The sequence below is a fragment of the Mya arenaria genome, chromosome 12 (genome assembly GCF_026914265.1).
Source record: "Mya arenaria isolate MELC-2E11 chromosome 12, ASM2691426v1".
In the NCBI taxonomy this organism is placed as follows: Eukaryota; Metazoa; Mollusca; class Bivalvia; order Myida; family Myidae; genus Mya; species Mya arenaria.
The window spans coordinates 39,534,154-39,553,352 of NC_069133.1; the positions used below are offsets into that span (position 1 = coordinate 39,534,154).

Consider the following 19,199-nt stretch of genomic DNA (forward strand, 5'->3'; position numbering starts at 1 on the left):
CTACTGGTATATAATAATATGGAAAGGAAAAATTGAGGTGAATTTTATGTGAATATTTTAAATGTATAAACCTTTATTTTGCTAAAATTGCTTATTGTTAATTAATTCAGATGTTGTTTTTTGTACATTTGACATTATTTCAAGAATATTCTGGAAATGCAGTTTTCATGTTTTTTGTTTCATTAAGAAATTAGTTTGTTTTTGAGTGAGAAAAGCTAGACAAAACTACAATAAGTGTTGTTGTTTGCAATTTATGATTTGGCTTAGTATTTATTCAATATCTTTATCAGACGGTGCACTTAAAGCTGCACTCTCACAGATTGAATGTTTTTACAACATTTTTATTGTTTGTCTTGGAACCAGCCAATTTTTGCAAAAATCCATGGAAACAAGTTATAAAAGATGGTAAAGATGTGAGAGTGCAGCTTTAAGGTCATCTAAAATCTGCGTTTTAATATTTTGTCAGCAGTCTTATATAACTGCCTTCCATGTATTTTCGCAAAATAGGCTCGTTCAAAGACAAAATAATAAAAAAATTGTCAAAACGTTCAATCTGTGAGAGTGCAGCTTTAACACTAGGCAAAAGAATATAATTATATAGTACTAAGTAGAGACCTAATTTTAGTAATTTACGCATCAATAATGAATAATAATGACAAAAAATTTCAATATGTACTTGACAGTGATCTTAACTGGATTGAATTTGTCAATAGAGTCGTTATTTCACATTTTAAAAATGTACCGGTTTCCTCCTCCTCCTCCTCCTCCTCCTCCTCCTCATCATCATCATCATCATCATCATCATCATCATCATCATCATCATCAATCAATCAATCAATCAATCAATCATCATTATCATCATCATCAACACTGATGATAAAACGAGGTACTAAATAACCTTATATATTACCCAATAAATGTCATAATTACATCGTTTTTTCGTCACCAATGGTGTTCTTTTGAAATGGGTGAAATATCAATGCGTGTGAATGTTAATATCTAAAGCCGTACATCGACATCAGTGGTCGAAATTAGCAAAACCCCGCAAGCCCTGCACTGGTAAAAGGTCTTTCGGCTTGCTCAAATTCTGAATTTTATATAACAGGGCTTGTTCAAAAATTTGATGCCAAACAATAGACTAGTATAATAATTTGGGCTTGTTGATCCAAAAGTCTAATTTCGATGACTGCAACATGACAGTTAATATTACTTATTGATCTATATCTGTGATGAAAAACAGCCATTTCTTAATTCAATTATCCCCTTAACAAAATCAAAACATCAAACAATTCATTAGGATGATGAATGAGCAATTACAGGCAAAAAGAAGTTGATTTCAATCACAATTATCACTTTTAAGCAGCTTAGTCTTGTCGGTAAACAGTGTTGCGGTAAACACTCACCGGAAATTTATTTTAAGTCTTTAAGGCCGATGATTTCATTGCCAGTCAATCAATTTTTCGAAGCAGCGACTTTTTTTTGGAATTATTTTTACCGCCTACAGTAGGTGCCTTGCAAAGTGGGAAAGAAGTCGATTTTGGGAAAAATACAAAATCATGCCAAAATAGCTAATATTTATAATGGCAAATATACATGTTTTACATTTTTTATGCATACATTATGCTGTCAAAAGGTAGTCTTATCAAGATTTTGTTTATATTTCAAGAAATTCATTGCTTTTTTATTCATTAACGTAATCGGCATTTATCAAATTGGGAAAATATTCTAAAACTTTGGGAAACAAGGGGAAACAGCCTTTAGAAGGCGGGAAATTGCACCAAAAAAATCACTGCGTAGCCTGGGTCATTTCTTTCTGCACCTCAGGCCCCAATTTCTCGAAACTTCTTAAGCTTAACAGGCTTAAGTAGCTTATTTCAATTAGGCAAAGTACATTCATTTATAAATTGGATTTTGATTAATGAAAAATGGTTTATTGCGATTATCATAATGATAGTTCCTATCTAAAGCATAAAAACTCTTAAATAAGTAAATACTGCGCAAATTATAAAAAATACAAAAATAGTGAGCTTAGCTTAATCCTCTAGTCGGGATTAGAAGAGTACCGTTTTTAACGTACAGTAATGCACCAGTCATTTGTAAACACCATCCCTAGAGATAGCCAGAGAAATGGGCTGTGTGTCTACCTTCCAGGTTGCCCCGTAGTGCAGATTATATATGCGGTGGTTTCGCCTTTGCACCAAAAATAGCTGGGAATAGGCCTTACCTAGGGCCGTGGTCGAAATTAGAACAAGCCCACAAGCCCTTCACTTGTAAAATGTCTTCCGGGCTTGCTCAAATTCTGAATTTTATATAGCAGGGCTTGTTCAAAAATTTGATGCCAAGCAATAGTAGCCTGTGTGTTTCATCTATCGGTGTACTAAGATACGAATTCGGGCTTGTTCATCCAAAAGTCTAATTTCGCTGACTGCTAGGGTGTCTTGGATGCGGGGTCATTTGGCAGGGATTTTACCAGCAGTTTGTCCCTGCAGAAAAGATATTTTACCCTGGCTTGGCTGGACCGAAAGTCAAAGTCCCCGCTATTCCCCGGACCTTGGGAGGCCGTGGTGACACTGACAGTTGACTTGTGCATAACGAGTTTTCCTACTTCTTACCTTATTCAACAAGCCACACAAAAATTTAAATGTATAAAATAAATGACTTAACCAGTGGGTGATTGGGATATCCATTTAGCAAAACTTGGTGTCATTCATCGTTCTGAAAAGCTCGGTGATTTTCGAAGAACCACAAAAAAATTCGTCTGACACATTTCGTAATTTTCCAGCAGTATTGATTACTGTATGTTTGTGTTAAACCGGTTTTAACCCACATTCAAGTATCAATAACAAAACATTTTTTACGCAATATTGACATCTTAACGTTACAGTACAACTCATTAACGTCACTCATATTTTTTTTCACGCAGCATTTTTAAAGTCGGTTAAAAAGAGGAAGATAATTAAAAAAAGCACCAAGGTTACATTACACTATTTCATTAGTCAAATGACCTTTTATAATAACAATGAAATAATTAACTTGGGTGTTATATCAAACAAATGAGTAATTTATGTAAAGCATTTGTTTTGCTTTAAATGAAGTGCAATATACGTGTTTCAATAATAAATTATCAAAACGGTTTTTGCTGGGTTTTTCTCCTGTTAAAAAAACATTACATTTCTGTTGTTGTTTTTTAAAATGAAAAATATGCATTTCAAAATACTTACCCAAGTGATAAGTAACATCATAACGGTAATCAGAAGTGGGCGTTTTTATGGATTGTGCATTATCGGTAAAATCTGGAATTTTATCCCGCAGGAGAAAAAACCCGTACTGAAACCTGTTTTTTTTGTTTCGCGTTATTTCACTTCCGGTGTCGAACGAAACATAGTAATGCTCCTTTTGGTATAAGATGTTGTTTTGAGCTAAAATAACTTAAATCTTGTATTAATGAAACCCCGCGGCGTTTCCCCCCAGCTTTGAAAAGCTGGAGAAAAATCCCGCAGGAGTGTTCACGAAAATAACGTGTTTTTCTGCACCCCCCCCCCCTCCCCTGGGGCCCGAAATTGGCGGGTCAATTAGACAAACTTCCAAAAACATTTCGCTAACAAAAAAACACCAAAATCATACCTTAATTAAGCCTTCTACCTAAATTATCGGCCAGTATTTGATTACAGCGTTATTAAAGGGTACTTGAGTTTGCGAAATCTGGGATTTGCAAACACAAATTGGAGGTCGTTTCAGACTGACATCTATGAGCGAATATTCAACTACTCCACGTTAAAATGTTAGCAACGAAGTAGTTAATTACATTAAATAAATTTAACAAAGTTCTGAACAATTGACTCATTATTGAACCATTTCTTCCATTTAAAAAGCCAACCTTAAGTATCCACCATCGCGCCGCCAATGATGTGTCTCTTATTGCGTCTCTTCAGCCAACTCCATTGGAAAGGTTTCACTTCGGGTTGGAGGGAGCGACACTTCCGGTACCGTTGGCGCTGAAACATTGAACCAATAATTACGTTCAAAAATGTCGACTTAAGAGTTTACATGAATAACACTTAACTAGCATCATTTTAAAAGATATAACACCGAAGTTAGACCTAAAAAAATCTACGAGTCGCATCGCGCCATTTAGGGCCTTCGGTCATTTCGTTGACACACACACACATACACACACACACGCACGCACACGCACACACGCACACACGCACGCATACACTCACGCACGCACGCACGCACACACACACACATACACACACACACACACACACACGCACGCACGCACGCACACGCACACACACACACACACACACACACAAAATAAACTCTTGAGAGATCTCATGATAAAGGTAACACACTTGTGGACATTTTGCTTTTTGCTGTTTGACAACAATTGAAAGTAAAAATAGCAGAATAAAATCAGTACAAACAGTTCGGGATATTCGTACAACTCATTAGAATTATCAACAAGCAAAGTGCATGCAAAACACACCACATACCTGCAATCCAGAATACACAACTATTGCGAAACGTCCAACTTGTCTCGGTTCCCACCTTCACATTACCAATGTAAATATAAGGCTGAATTTATCGCTCAATGCATTCACACCTATGCGTACACATGTCCAGGGGCTAGAATGCGATTTTAGTCTATTTTCTTTTGATACTTCCATGAGAGTGTGGACGCGCTGGTCCGGCAAGGATTACATCAATTATACTGCTCATGTGCGAGTGGCGGATCTACCGGTGGCACATAGGGTCCGTGCCCAGTGGCGGATCTACCGGGGGGCACATAGGGCCCGTGCCCATTGGTGGATCTACCGGGGGGGGGGGGGGGGGCACATAGGGTCCGTGCCCATTGGCGGATATACCGGGGGGCACATAGGGTCCGTGCCCATTGGTGGATCTACCGGGTGGCACATAGGGTCCGTGCCCATTGGCGGATCTACCGGGGGGCACATAGGGTCTGTGCCCATTGGCGGATATACCGGGGGGCACATAGGGTCCGTGCCCATTGGTGGATCTACCGGGTGGCACATAGGGTCCGTGCCCATTGGTGGATCTACCGGGTGGCACATAGGGTCCGTGCCCATTGGTGGATATACCGGGTGGCACATAGGGTCCGTGCCCATTGGTGGATATACCGGGGGGCACATAGGGTCCGTGCCCATTGGTGGATCTACCGGGTGACACATAGGGTCCGTGCCCATTGGCGGATCTACCGGGGGGCACATAGGGTCCGTGCCCATTGGTGGATCTACCGGGGAGCACATAGGGTCCGTGCCCATTGGTGGATCTACCGGGGGGGCACATAGGGTCCGTGCCCATTGGTGGATCTACCGGGGGGCACATAGGGTCCGTGCCCATTGGTGGATCTACCGGGGGGGCACATAGGGTCCGTGCCCATTGGTGGATCTACCGGGGGGCACATAGGGTCCGTGCCCATTGGTGGATCTACCGGGGGGCACATAGGGTCCGTGCCCATTGGTGGATCTACCGGGGGGCACATAGGGTCCGTGCCCATTGGTGGATCTACCGGGGGGCACATAGGGCCCGTGCCCAGTGGCGGATCTACCGGGGGGCACATAGGGCCCGTGCCCAGTGGCGGATCTACTGGGGGCACATAGGGCCCGTGCCCAGTGGCGGATCTACCGGGGGGCACATAGGGCCCGTGCCCAGTGGCGGATCTACCGGGGGGGCACATAGGGTCCGTGCCCAGTGGCGGATCTACCGGGGGGCACATAGGGCCCGTGCCCAGTGGCGGATCTACCGGGGGGCACATAGGGCCCGTGCCCATTGGTGGATCTACCGGGTGGCACATAGGGCCCGTGCCCAGTGGCGGATCTACCGGGGGGCACATAGGGTCCGTGCCCAGTGGCGGATCTTCCGGGGGGCACATAGGGCCCGTGCCCATTGGTGGATCTACCGGGGGGGCACATAGGGCCCGTGCCCAGTGACGGGTCTACTGGGAGGCACATAGGGCCCGTGCCCAGTGACGGGTCTACCGGGGGACGGGGGGCACATCGTTTCCGTGCCCGCCCCCAGCGGGCCGACAAGTAATGTTTGTTTTTTGTTTTTTTGTTGTTGTTTTTTTTTTTTGGGGGGGGGCACATCTTTATTGATTTAACTGTACAAATAAGTTGTTTTGCCGACAACTTAAATTTCATATAAGTTTTTGAGTATATAAACAACCTGATTATCAATTGTAATAAAGAACTGTTTACGAAAAAAAAATGTTGAAAAATGAGATCGAGGCCCGAACATTCGATAAAAAAGATCGGCGCCGCATATGGCACAGACAGCCGATCAAAAGTAGACAAATATGGCTGCAGTTAAGCTGCTCGTAAGTTTACTGTTTTCAGAATATATCATTTACCAGAAAATTATTATACAGGGGCGTAGCTAGGCCTAAATATTTTGGTGGTTCGTTTTGAGATTGAGGACTTTTATATGTGCATTACACACACTTAATTATATTAAAATGATTACAATAAAATCAAGAAATACATACAGTACGTATTTTCAATAAACACCAACCTTGAGTTAAAACTAGAAAACGTTTTTATAGCATCTTTGGGCTATTTAAATTTTATTTTAGACATTTTCTTACAGCTGCACTCTCACAGATTAACCGTTTTACAACTTTTTTATTTTTTGTCTGGGATTTTTGCGTAAATGTCTGCAAACCAACGATAAAGGATTGCTGACAAAAGATCAGATCGGAGATTTCCATGTTTCCGCTCGAAAATTAATGTTTTAAGGCTTAAACCGTTACTAAAGGTTTAAAAAAATGGTTTAAAATATATTTTGAACTTAAATGTAAAAATCTGCGATCTAATGTTTTGTCAGCAGTCTTATATTGCTGGTTTGCATGCATTTTCGCAAATATTGGCTCGTTCCAAGACAAAAAAAAAAAAAGTTGTCAAAACGTTCAATCTGTGAGAGTGCAGCTTTAAAGCATGATGGAACATACTGTTAAAATATACTTGTTTAGTTATAGCATTGGTCTACTTTTACTTTCGACATGTAGTTTCCCTCTCGATTTGCACAAACTTACTGTTTTATTTGTAAACTACATACCAGTTTAACTTTGTTCCTAAGAAAGTTTATTTCGTTTTGTTCAACAATTTATTTGGACCCTTTAGACGTTTGCTTAAAGTCTGGCCAATCAATCTTAAAGCTAATGTCCAAATGTGTTTGTTGCGGTATAAGATCGTAACATAGTTCACCGAATGACCATCAAAAGCTAGGGATGAGTTTAATATTTACGTTTCGTGTAGATAAAATGAATCTTATTGTGATGTTCGATTGAAATAAACCATTTTCTTCTTTTAATGATATTCCTAAATGGATATGAAATATGACAATATTTTGTGGTTATTCAGAACAGCGCGCAACGCTGAATGTCAAAGTAACGTCATTTCGGAAATTCGTTGAAACCCTGTGTACACTAACGTTCGGTTTTTAAAATGGCAGCGGTCTAAAATTATTAATTGTTTTTTTCTAATGTTTAAAACAGTGCAATATCATTATTACTTCACTGACAAATTTATATAACTCACCCGAAAGCATGCAATTCAACATTGAAACATCATGCCTCTGAGCGATCCACTTTTTGTTTAAAAAACAGAATCAATTAGCTGAGTGCTTATAAGGTGGAACGCGATTATGAACGTATTTTCGAGTTAATGTCTGAAAATTGGTATACGAATAGAAAAGCATTTGCCCAGTTAGGAACTGTTTTTACTTTTTCAATAATCGGAACAATTTTGAATCTACGAGTCTTCAAAATATGTTACTGACGTCAATTTTAAGACGTCTGTCATATTTTTGCGTCCCAGCTACAATAACCGATATTTTCATCAATTCCTCGTTTACCGCTATGAAATTTCAACCCAAAGTGTGTCTTGTGAAAACGTTCATGCACATATATTTTTCTTTCTCTTGTTTTACGTTATTTATTTTAAATTCGTCTATAACGTCATTGTTCGCAGGAAAAACGGCGTCGTGTTACGCTGAAAATAGTGCGCCTTTCTTTAATTTTTGAAAACACTGCTCGTTTAATTTTTGATTTTTTTAAATACATGTTTTCAATGTTTTATTACAAATCGCCTTATATCAAGAAAAGTGTACCTTACCGACTGCGTTTTTGCACAGAATCAAATAATCTAACCCCTATACCTGTTTTTTTTCAATACGTATTGTATTAAAACGTTTAGCATGACGTTAATCGAACTATTTGTTTTTGTAAATTAAATGAAAAGATTAGAAATCTTAGAGTGTCTGATCAGTTTTATGCTAGGGATATTTGTTATTGTTGTTGTACAAAATATCTAACTCCACACAAGACGGGCGCTGAATTACCAGCTTTATAAACCAACGGATGACTTAAATCTGGCGGCTATTTTAATGAGGGGCTTTCTAAATTATTAAGCAATCTCATTTGCCGAATTATAATATTTTGATAATACACATCAATACTCGTTCAAGTCATGGGACTATGCTGATTAGTGTTTTTTTATATATTCATCTACTGTTATAACACAACAACAAAAAGTTCTACTACTTTATTAGTTACCAATTTTTTATATAAGTATTAGTTGAGACCTGCAGTTATAAGGCTCTAAACTAAGCCAAAGCATAGTAAATCCAGTGAACTTACAAATCAAAAAAATGTTAATCGACAGAAATCCGCATTGTAATAAGCACAAACGGATCCAGGCAGTAGAGGGGGTGTAACCGCCCCCCCCCCTCCCCTTAAAATCATCCAAGATTACTTCAGTATGTCACTATCGAAGAAAAATGTAATAATATCACGGCTGTGTCCTATGTTTACATGAACAAACGTGAGTATGGTCTATATTTCATTTGATAATTTCATTTTACGGACATATTTCAAAAATCCGAGAATGTGGTACCGTGTAAGAACACTTCTACTGCAGGCTGGTTACTATTTCGTTTCAATATTGCGCTAACAGTGGTGCCAGGAGCTTTTCTCCTGAATCGGACATGTGCATATTTTGATATGTGATTGCATAGCAAGTACATTTCGGTACTTACACACCCCGTAAGAACATTCTCACGCATGCAAACATAACTGTTATGCATAGTACCTATACCAGAACACAACAAAACTGATAAGCACTTACTAAAAAGGAAAAATGCACATATTAATAAAAGTGGTGGCGCTGTTGCACTAGTGGTGGCGCTGTCGAGTATGTTTCGCGCTTGAAGTAATATAAAAAGTTAACGCTTTTGGAATGAATATTAAGGTTGCTATGTTCATCATTCATTGAACATTATGCTGGTTATGCATACTTCTTGCGGAAACAAAACGCGAACTACCTAAACCTTACTGAAATCTATTTCGAAAACGAACGGCTTTGTGCTGTTAATTATTTCCATTAAAACACACTAAAATTTTAAAGTGAAACTTTTATTCAAAATTAATATTTCACATGTATAACAAAATTCATGAAAAATATTATTCACTGATTACAAGATTGTAACTGTTTATTTAATAGTAGAAAGTGCAAAAATGATTCATTTCTTTTGGTGAATGCTAAAGGAATTACTATGGTCTCATAAGAAGAAATACCGTGTTTTATGCACATTTCTTTCACATTAAACTCGGTATCCTTCATAAGAACCATTGTTTTCGGCATTTATTCATTCTTAAAGCTGCACTCTCACAGATATACCATTTTTTACAACTTTTTTTATTTTTTGTCTTGAAAAGAGCAAATTTTTGCGTAAATATCTGCAAACCAATGATAAAAGATTGCTGACACATTTAAGATCAGATCGCTGATTTTCATATTTTCGTTCGAAAATTATTTTTCATATTTTCGTTACTAACGTTTTAAGAAAAATGCATAAAACACCAATTTTTGAACTTAAATATAAAAATCTGCAATCTAATTTTTGTCAGCAGTCTTGTATAACTGGTCTCCATGCATTTCCGCAAAAATTGGCTCGTTCCAAGATAAAAAAATAAAAAAGTCAAAACTTTTAATCGTGAGAGTGCAGCTTTAAAGGCATATTAAAACAATATTAATAGTTGTAGTAAATCGTATTTGTGTTTAATACTTGCGTGTGCACTGATTATAAATGATCACATTAAATTGTTTCAATCTATTATCTCATCTTATTAAGGGTTGTTATAATTCACACAAATGCACTCACATGCACGCACGTATACGCCAACATACACGTACATGCACGCACGCCCACGCACACACACACACGCACGCACGCACGCACGCACGCACGCACGCGTGCACCCACACACACACACACACACACACACACACCAAACACACCAAACACACGCGTACAAACACACACACGCACGCACGCACGCACGCACACACATACACGCACGCACGCACACGCTCTCACACTCATGCACGCTCTCACACGCAGGCATGTATGCACACACGCTCGCGCGCGCGCGCACACACACACACACGCACGCACGCATACACAGCCATTGTACGCACGGCAGAGACCTTGAGTGCGGGATGTAGGGGTTCTGTATCATGGGCATTGAATGCATCGCCGAAAGTTGTTTCATGAAGATGCTTGTACGCACAAGAAGCTTTGATTGCGTGGTAAAGTCAGGAAAACAGAATAACTCGTTATGAATTAAAACAAACAATGCGTTGATTTTCAAAATTAAACATTTTACTGCACTATAAAACATTTATTTTAAGACTTTAAGATCATCATTTGAGCCATTTAGAACATATATTTTATCGTAGTGTGTGTGTGTGTGTGTGTGTGTGTGTGTGCGTGTGTGTGCGTGCGTGCGTGTGTGTGAGTGTGAGATGGTGTGTGGGGTGCGTTTTAACGCGTGCTTGCGTGTGTTACTTTATTGTACGTTTTGTGCGTGTTTCTGTATGTAAGCTATAACCATCCTTAACAAAATGAGCTTAAAGTAACTATTTAAAGATGCACTCTTACTCCCCAAACTCAACTCAAAATCTTTATTTTCCCCATGGCTGGAGATATGCATAATATATACAAACAATGATAGACATAGAACATAGACATAGAACATAATAATAATAATGATGTCAAAATATTTATACAAATATTGTAGGATATAGCTTCATATCTTAGTATAAACAAAAAGCTTATATTCTACATGCAAATAAAATTCGTCTATTTGACTTCCATGATAGTAAGGTCTTATGTGATCTGCCGCTTGGATGCAGAAATCTTGTCGAAAACAATGGTTCTTATGAAAAATACCGACTTGATTTGAAAGAAATGAGCATAAAACATGGTATTTTTACGTTATGAGATTAGAGTAGATTACAGTTAATATTTTAGCATTCACCAATCATTGCTTTCTGTTATTTAACACGCCGTTAAAATCTTGTAATTAATATTTTCCATAAATGCATAATTGATTAAGAAATTAAAGTTTTATAGGACAAAATTGATCTTGTTATTCATGTTCATATATTGATTTTGAATAAGCGTGTCACTTTTACTATAGTTCTTTTATAATCAGTGCTCTAAAGATTTAACAAGACGAATGTTGATGCTAGGCATCGAAGACGCGGCTGAATGGGTGTTAATGAATATAATACGTGAATAATATCGATACCCAATTGGCTCAATAAAGACATGTAACAATATATACAATTGTTAACATTCCGAATAAACACGGACATAGCCGAACTATGACGGTTAAATCAATATTCTGGATCGTAGTTACTCGGTCTTCTCCGGCATGCGTAAATTATTTAGACTGGCACCTTGCATTATCACCGATAAAATTATTGGTGTCGGGTCGATTCGGCCGATATATCATTTCGGCCTGATCCTTTTCGGCCTACTTTTATTCATGAATGTTTGTTTTAAATCGTGTGAATTACGCTTTGAACTTTCATTTTATATCAGTTAAAGTTAAATCGTCTTAATTTCGTTATTGCAACTTATAGTTCGTAAAATCTTGTGAATTAAGCTTTGTACTTTCATTTTATATCACTTAAATATAAAATAATCAATTAATGTCCTGTTAAGGCTACTTATATTTGTTATCAAATGCATAATTTAAACTATTATTCACAATATGCCCGTAAATTCTCACATGCTTATTTACTACCACAGCGTGTATATAAATCGTTTTCACCGAAAGTAAATTTCTAAAATAACGAACTCGGCGACCAGTCAATACAAAACACTACAGTAAAATTTATCCGTATACGCTTCCCCATTGACAATTGCAAACATGTATCCCTATAGTCGCGGCCTTCAGGCTGCGTCTAATAATGTTTACTATTCGGAATTCAACAGAAAAAAAACAATGTTGAATTATAAATTTAACTATATTTAACAATAACTGTTATATTGACTATAGTTGATGTACAAACAGGAGTGGTATCAAAACCGAGCGTTTTGGCAGGACAAATACACAGGAATTTCAAGAACAATTAAATAGAGAGACCTCTACTTTGACCTTAATAAGATGCATGCATTTAGAGAGAAGCAAGACCTGCTTTGATAGCTGACAAATATATTAGTTTCGAACTGGTAATGGTTTTATTTCTGTCTACAATGCGCTGGTCAAAAAATGTCTTTTAACATACTTTAATATTATTCGATCGGTTATTGGCTGTTTAACTTACGCCTCCAACTCCGATTTAGTTCTCGGCCGAAAAACCAACCGCATACGGCAATTTCTTTTTAAATTGCCATTTGTCACTGACAAAATCCAGGAATGCGTTAAATGATATTCTTCGCAAGTAGTTTGGATTACCGAGATGATAAGTGTGGACCAGTGGAACATTGTTTACGCCATTTGCCCTAAAGTATATTTTGCCTTCCGGATAGCAAACGCCTGCAAGCAGGTTTGTATAACAATGGTACGGTAAACTTTGAAAATGCAACTTTTTCAGGTTGGTTGCAGTTATAGGTGAATTTTAATGAATTCGGATCACTAGCCGCCCTGCGCCGAAACGAAATATGCTTTTGACTGCCCCATGTTAGCATCTATATGGCGAAGGCTTGAACGGTGACTGGTATACAGTAAATAAGAACATACTTGTTGATTGAAAACCATACTAGGATATTATATATGGGTATACGATTTAATTTAGCCGTGTCTCCTTAAAAGCGACATAAAGGTATTACTTTTGATAATGGTTAAAATAATAATGGTATATGTGTATAATTTTATAAATAACAAAGCGATAACAGTAAAAGCTTTGATCTGTAACTAAGTTGTAATTAAGATTTAATGTATCTTTTTTAAATTTGGCGAAAAAAGGTGGCCGGGTGACATTCGCCACATTAGTGTGCAAAACGATTTACAATGGTTCGCTAGATTTATCATAGCAAAGAAACAAATACTTATCAAGGAGAATTCAAATAATGAGCTGAAAACGATAACTTTGTTAGTGGATTAACGGGATCACATTTCTCAAAAAGAATAAATAATGGAAACCTTTCCGATCCTATGCTTATGCTAGTAAATTATTAAATGATGGACGTGATGAAGGCTAACATACTGGTGGGCTTGACGACAGAATCATTGTGCAGAGAATATCTGGATCCAACTATGACTTTAGTGTTAGTAATCCATTCATCAAGCCGTTTATCTCGTAATCAGCTAATAAGCTCTGACATCAAGTTGTGTATCATGTTTCATGTAATCTTTATCTTAAAACGGATAGAATATTTTTCACCACCTACACCTTGATTGAGCCTACTAGCATAGTGAAGACAAAGATACTGTAGAAGAGTGTATACATATGTTGACCATGACCATAAATTTTGGTCTTATTTTAAAATAACTACACATATGCGAGTTAAGTCATTTGACATATTAATGAGCCTCTAGTTTAATCATTTTTAATCAATATCCTATTTATGAAATTATTGCTAATTTGAATCTTTACCATAAAAAGCCTTTTGAAAAAAAGAACTCTTGCCAAACCACAGCAAAAAATAAATGAAAATGAAATCAACTCTTTCAAAAACCAAATTGTTATTAAGTCCCCAAATTCCAGATCAAAAATTTAAAATTGGTATAATTATTTATTAAAAAGATCTCATTTGATAAGTTATATGTTAAAAATAAAACCAGATTTGTGTTTATTTTAAACAATTCTTTTGGTGCTTATTATGCTAATGTTTTTTAAAGATGTTGCAAAAGAGCATGCAATTGTAAAAACAATGTTTAGTCTTGTCTACATTGTTGGAGAAAAAATAGATTTTTTTCAATCTGCTACATTTTAACAACTAAATATTTTAACATTGGTAGTGTTTAAACATAACTTTCATCCAACAAAATATTGGTCAAGTAACAATAAACCTTTATTTATTAATTTTTCAGATTGAGCCATAATTTAAATATCATCAGACTATAGCACTGAGAACAATTTAAACACCTTTGAAACCATTCACCATATTACATTCATCTACATTGTATAACATTTAAGTACATGGAAACTAAAAATCAAGATATAATCTCTCCCTTTCGGACGCATATTTGTCAGGAAAATAATCCTCTGCTATGTATCACTAAGTTTGGTTCTTGATCTTATGGAAAATCATAGATTTTATAGCATCAAACATAATTCTTATTGCCTTTGTCAAATCAACAAATACGTCCAACAACCCTTGTTATTTTGTTGTAAACAGTTTATCAGACCATATAACAAAGTAAGTACAAAATGTGATAAACAGTGCTTAATCCGAGCCTTAATATACACATCATATTTGTAGCTAAACAATTAATAATTCAATTATTTTGGTGAATAATTTACTAAAAGTGCTTAGTAATTCCTTGTATATAAGGGAGGAAATTACATGGATGGTCAATAGATGTTCGAGGGCATGATACACATCACAAGAGCATTGTACAACATATTTTGTTGTAAGTTGTCTGCGATAAGGTAGGTGGAAAGATATTCATCTGCGCTTTACTCGTAGAACTGAGCTATAAAAATCAGCGTTTCTGGCATAAACAAATAAAACATTCGCAAGCACTTTGTCTATTTCAGCAAAACTAATGGACAGAGCATTGCAAGTAGGCCTCGAGTTTGCGTTTTAAACAATGAACACTGGGAAGTACGCTCTGATAACCAATGCAGTATTGGAAAAGCGCAAAAAGTATATAATAATGTTTGAACCATTTTGAATATGTATATATTATATTAAGAAAAATAATAACATTATCATTGACTGCGAAGTGATTAAGAAAAAATAAAGTGTTAAACAATTAGTTGTGCTGTCATTGGAATTAGGCAGCGAAGTAGTTCGCGCTTGGACTTGAATATAGGAAGCTGATATCGGCGCTGTAGTTCTCAAGCAGTGCGGATGCCGTGTTCTGATAAATAAGAGTCGTATTGTTCGTAAGCCTCAAAAAAACTATCGATGGTCTGTAAGATGTGCCATCGTATAAAAACTAACAAGCAATCTAATTGGGAATAAAGTGCGTTGATTTTTTTCTGGAGGGAACATTCTTTTGGATATATCAGACATTTGGTGTGATGTTTCCAGAAAACAAAAAAAATTAAGGTACTATTCGGTTCAATAGAGTTGTTTTCTTTATACCGTTAATGTGCAGAGAAAGTAATTTCAGTAAACGCGGCTTTCGTCCAAAATGGGATAAGTCGTGTTTAAAAACTGGCGTTACGTGTGCTAAAAGCATTTTCAAGTGTAATTACTGGATGTTTAGTCCCAAAACATAGTTTAAAGATAGTTCAATTTAAGTCCTAAAAAGTGCTTTTAAAGAAAAATTAGAAATCTTTGTTGTTAAACATGAAATAAAACGTTCAGCAACCAACCTTGTAAGAATGTCTACGGAACATGGGAGGACTATATTTCAAAATGGAACATAATTACACAAACAATATTACGGCTGAGGATTTATCCAGAGATCTACAACGGGTTATTTTTCCGGTTTCATGTATAATTGTGTTTGAAATAGTATGGGGAATAGTTGGAAACATTCTTATATTAGTCGTATACTCACGCCATTACAAACAGTGCAATTTCCGTTGTTTTGTGCTTTGTATGGCTGCAATAGATTTACTCAGCTCTGTGACAACCCTCCCTGGAGAGTTCATATCTCACATGAACTGGTATAGCTACAAATTTGACACGCTGTGTAGAGTCAAGTCTTTCTTCAACGTATACACTGTATGGGCATCAGGACTTGTTCTCCTCATTTTGGCGTATGATAGAAATCGAAAGATTTGTCACCCATTGTCTTGGCAGATACCGACGCGTATAGCCGGGCGACTGTGTTTCACGTGTCTAGTGATCTCTTTAGTCGTCTCATTTCCTATCTCTATCTTCTGGGGTAAACAATCGTATGTGTATACGCACAAAAATGTCACCATCGAGGTGTCTATCTGTGAAAAGTCGGACATATACGCTAATGAACAAATTCCATTTATTTTTGTTATTTGCGCTCTCGTTGTGCCATTGTCGTTGATAATGGCGACCACCACAGTGTTAAACATCTGCACCGGAAAAAAGTTGTTAATGGGGATGAAGGATTGTACCTCTTGCAAAGACCCGGCCGGATTTTCCGCTATGAACTCAACCAGAAAAGAGTCAGAAAGTCAGGTATCACATGAAGACACTAGCTCTGTAAATGGTGATGTAAATACCAATTGTGTTGTGCCTCCTGTCGAAACTCCTTTTAAAGCTCACCGTCGGTATAGCTTTCCGACAGGTCGGAATACATGGAAACAGAAACAACTTCACAGACGGCATGAACACCGTGTATTAATGAACGGCCACATTGGAAAAAGTGTTTTATGTGCGAATAGTTCCAAACCTTCCGAACTTGATTCTGACCAATGCTCTTGTCAAAGCCCGGGACAGTTATGCGCATGCGCGGCAAAATCATCTCGACGGAAACATTTTTCCAATATTGACGTCACGGCATCGACTCCGAAGCATATCATTCGGGAATGGCGAGAGAACTACATACGACATCGAAATCTTTCGCGTCGAACCAAGACAGTTATAATGTTAATGCTCAGTACAGTTTTCATTTTGACAACTTCTACCTATCTTGTGCTGATAACGAACGTCGCAGATCCGGTTGGAGTTTTACAACGTCTATCAAACAAAGAAAAAGTGACGTTTTTGTTATTTTTAAGGCTTTACTTCATAAACACCTTAATTAATCCAATAGTGTATGGTTGTATGGATGAACGTTTCCGTAAGGGTTTAAAGAGAGTATGTTCGTCTACTAAGCCCCAATACACAGGCACAGAAGTATAATTTGCCATCGTACATCACTGTGTGCAACACGTCAAAATTGGGAAGTCTGGTGACGTTCAACAATATTGGTAAACGGGAACAATACAGATTTGAATGATGTGCATTTATTACTTTCCTAAAATATACTTTGCTCTGCGAAATCAAATTGTTCACTATTTTAAATTAAATAGTTTTCATTGATAAATTTCCTGATTTTTTTATACTAATCAACTGCACACGTTCAGACTGATGTTACTTCGAGGTATTTGGTTGTAAAGATAATTAAGTACCTGAAGTTAATATATTTTATTTTTTTGAAATTCTAATAAATAAGTTTATTTTCAGAAAAGTATTTGTAATTTGTCAACTGTAAGCTGTCAGATACTTATTTTAATTTCCTTTTTACTAATTAATAAATTAATGGATGGCTTTTTGTTTAATGGTTGCAAATTCACTGCTTTCCAACAATAGGGAAAGAAGGTCTGGTATCTTTATAGTTTTGTGTCTAAATATCGTTATATCATTTAAAAATGGCACGATTATGTCATGATTAACATTAACAAAGGCGTTGTATTCATTAAAACATAAACGCGCTAATCTGAGGCAAAAAGGTCGGAAATAATTGACCGATGGCAATACTGAAGATTACGGTCGGACGTTAATTACGTATCTTGTTGATGTTTGATTTTGTACAAGTTTTGCCAAACAGCGTCCGTTCTCTTTCTCTATCATATCGTTTCGACATGCGTAATAGAAGTTGATTTTGTTTTCAAGTTGCTTTACCAGATAATAAATCAATTAACCGATTTCAATTGGTTAAAGTATTTGTTAAAAACAAAGGCTGTTTGTGTACGTACACATCTCACGCCAGAAATAGATTATAATGGATCTGGAATGGTTGTTATTTCCATAACTCTTGTTTGAAGAAGACAATACATTAATACAATAAAAATCTTAAAATGTGAACAACTCATTCAGATAGCACGTTTATGTAATAAATGCATTCTTGAATCAGAAAAACAATGACAAGAGAAAATATAAACGATGTTTTTGTATGTTTAATGTCATTTTCATCTGTGGATTTTTTGTGTTGTTTTAATTGATAGGGCTATAAAAAAAAGAATAATGTTGGGGTTAAGGTTTCAAATATCTAAGATCTGTCAAATTGGACCTTGTATGGCACTGTTATCAGTCAATAATATTGTGAAGCAAAAAGAGCACACAAATACAGTGACACATTTCTTTTGTCGCAACATTTGGACGTTCACCTTATTTCGTACATAAGGCTTTTATCTTAATTATGTTTTTTGTCTACGCTTGCGGTGCATCTAGCAGTTATATAAAACAGTGACAAACTATCGAAGTTCTTCTGACCGCTCGGACTTCCTGCTGCTTGGACAGCAATTTTAACGTTTTAGAAACTTGAATTAAAAGGGCATGCAAGGCAACTACGGAGAGTATTACACTGTTGACAATAATGTCATAGACGAAGTGCAAATGTGACGAAAATTCGAAGACTCCGCTATCATCTTGTGACCCTCATAATTAAATAAATGTCATTTATTCAGAAAAGAAAACAGATTCAAAGATAGAAAAAGTTGCAAAATGGCGATTTAGAAAAAGTTGGCCATCAACAGAATTGTCGATAACTACAATGCAGTTAAATTTACAACAGTTTTTTTCTACTGTCAATTAATTTTTTGATGACAATGTTATGCATGAAAATGTAATATGATAAGATAAGATGCCTAAAAATAGTTTTAATAAAGAACATACACTGTAAAAATGCATTCGGTCAGTTTTTAAATTCTTAAGGAGAAATGCACTGACATCTCCAATCATAACAATTTGCTACAGCGAATGAAATTTGTTGATGGAACGATGCTTTTTTATGGGAATGAAAATTGATTACATAAGGTATCCTATTAGCGTCTACTACATTTTTATCGATGTCCAAGGAG

General features: G+C 36.7%; 1 protein-coding gene across 1 annotated transcript; it reads right to left on the reverse strand.

Moving 5' to 3' along the window:
* Nucleotides 1-5,296: 5,296 nt before the first annotated feature.
* Nucleotides 5,297-5,914, reverse strand: LOC128210673 (inverted formin-2-like). Its single transcript, XM_052915023.1, has one exon. The coding sequence runs from the start codon at nucleotides 5,912-5,914 to the stop codon at nucleotides 5,297-5,299; it is 618 nt and encodes a 205-aa protein (XP_052770983.1).
* Between the last annotated feature and the right edge of the window lie 13,285 nt (nucleotides 5,915-19,199).

Bases quoted from the DNA above. Each gene is read 5' to 3' on its own strand.
- LOC128210673 (XM_052915023.1), bottom strand. From the start codon at position 5,914: ATGGGCACGGGCCCTATGTGCCCCCCGGAAGATCCGCCACTGGGCACG.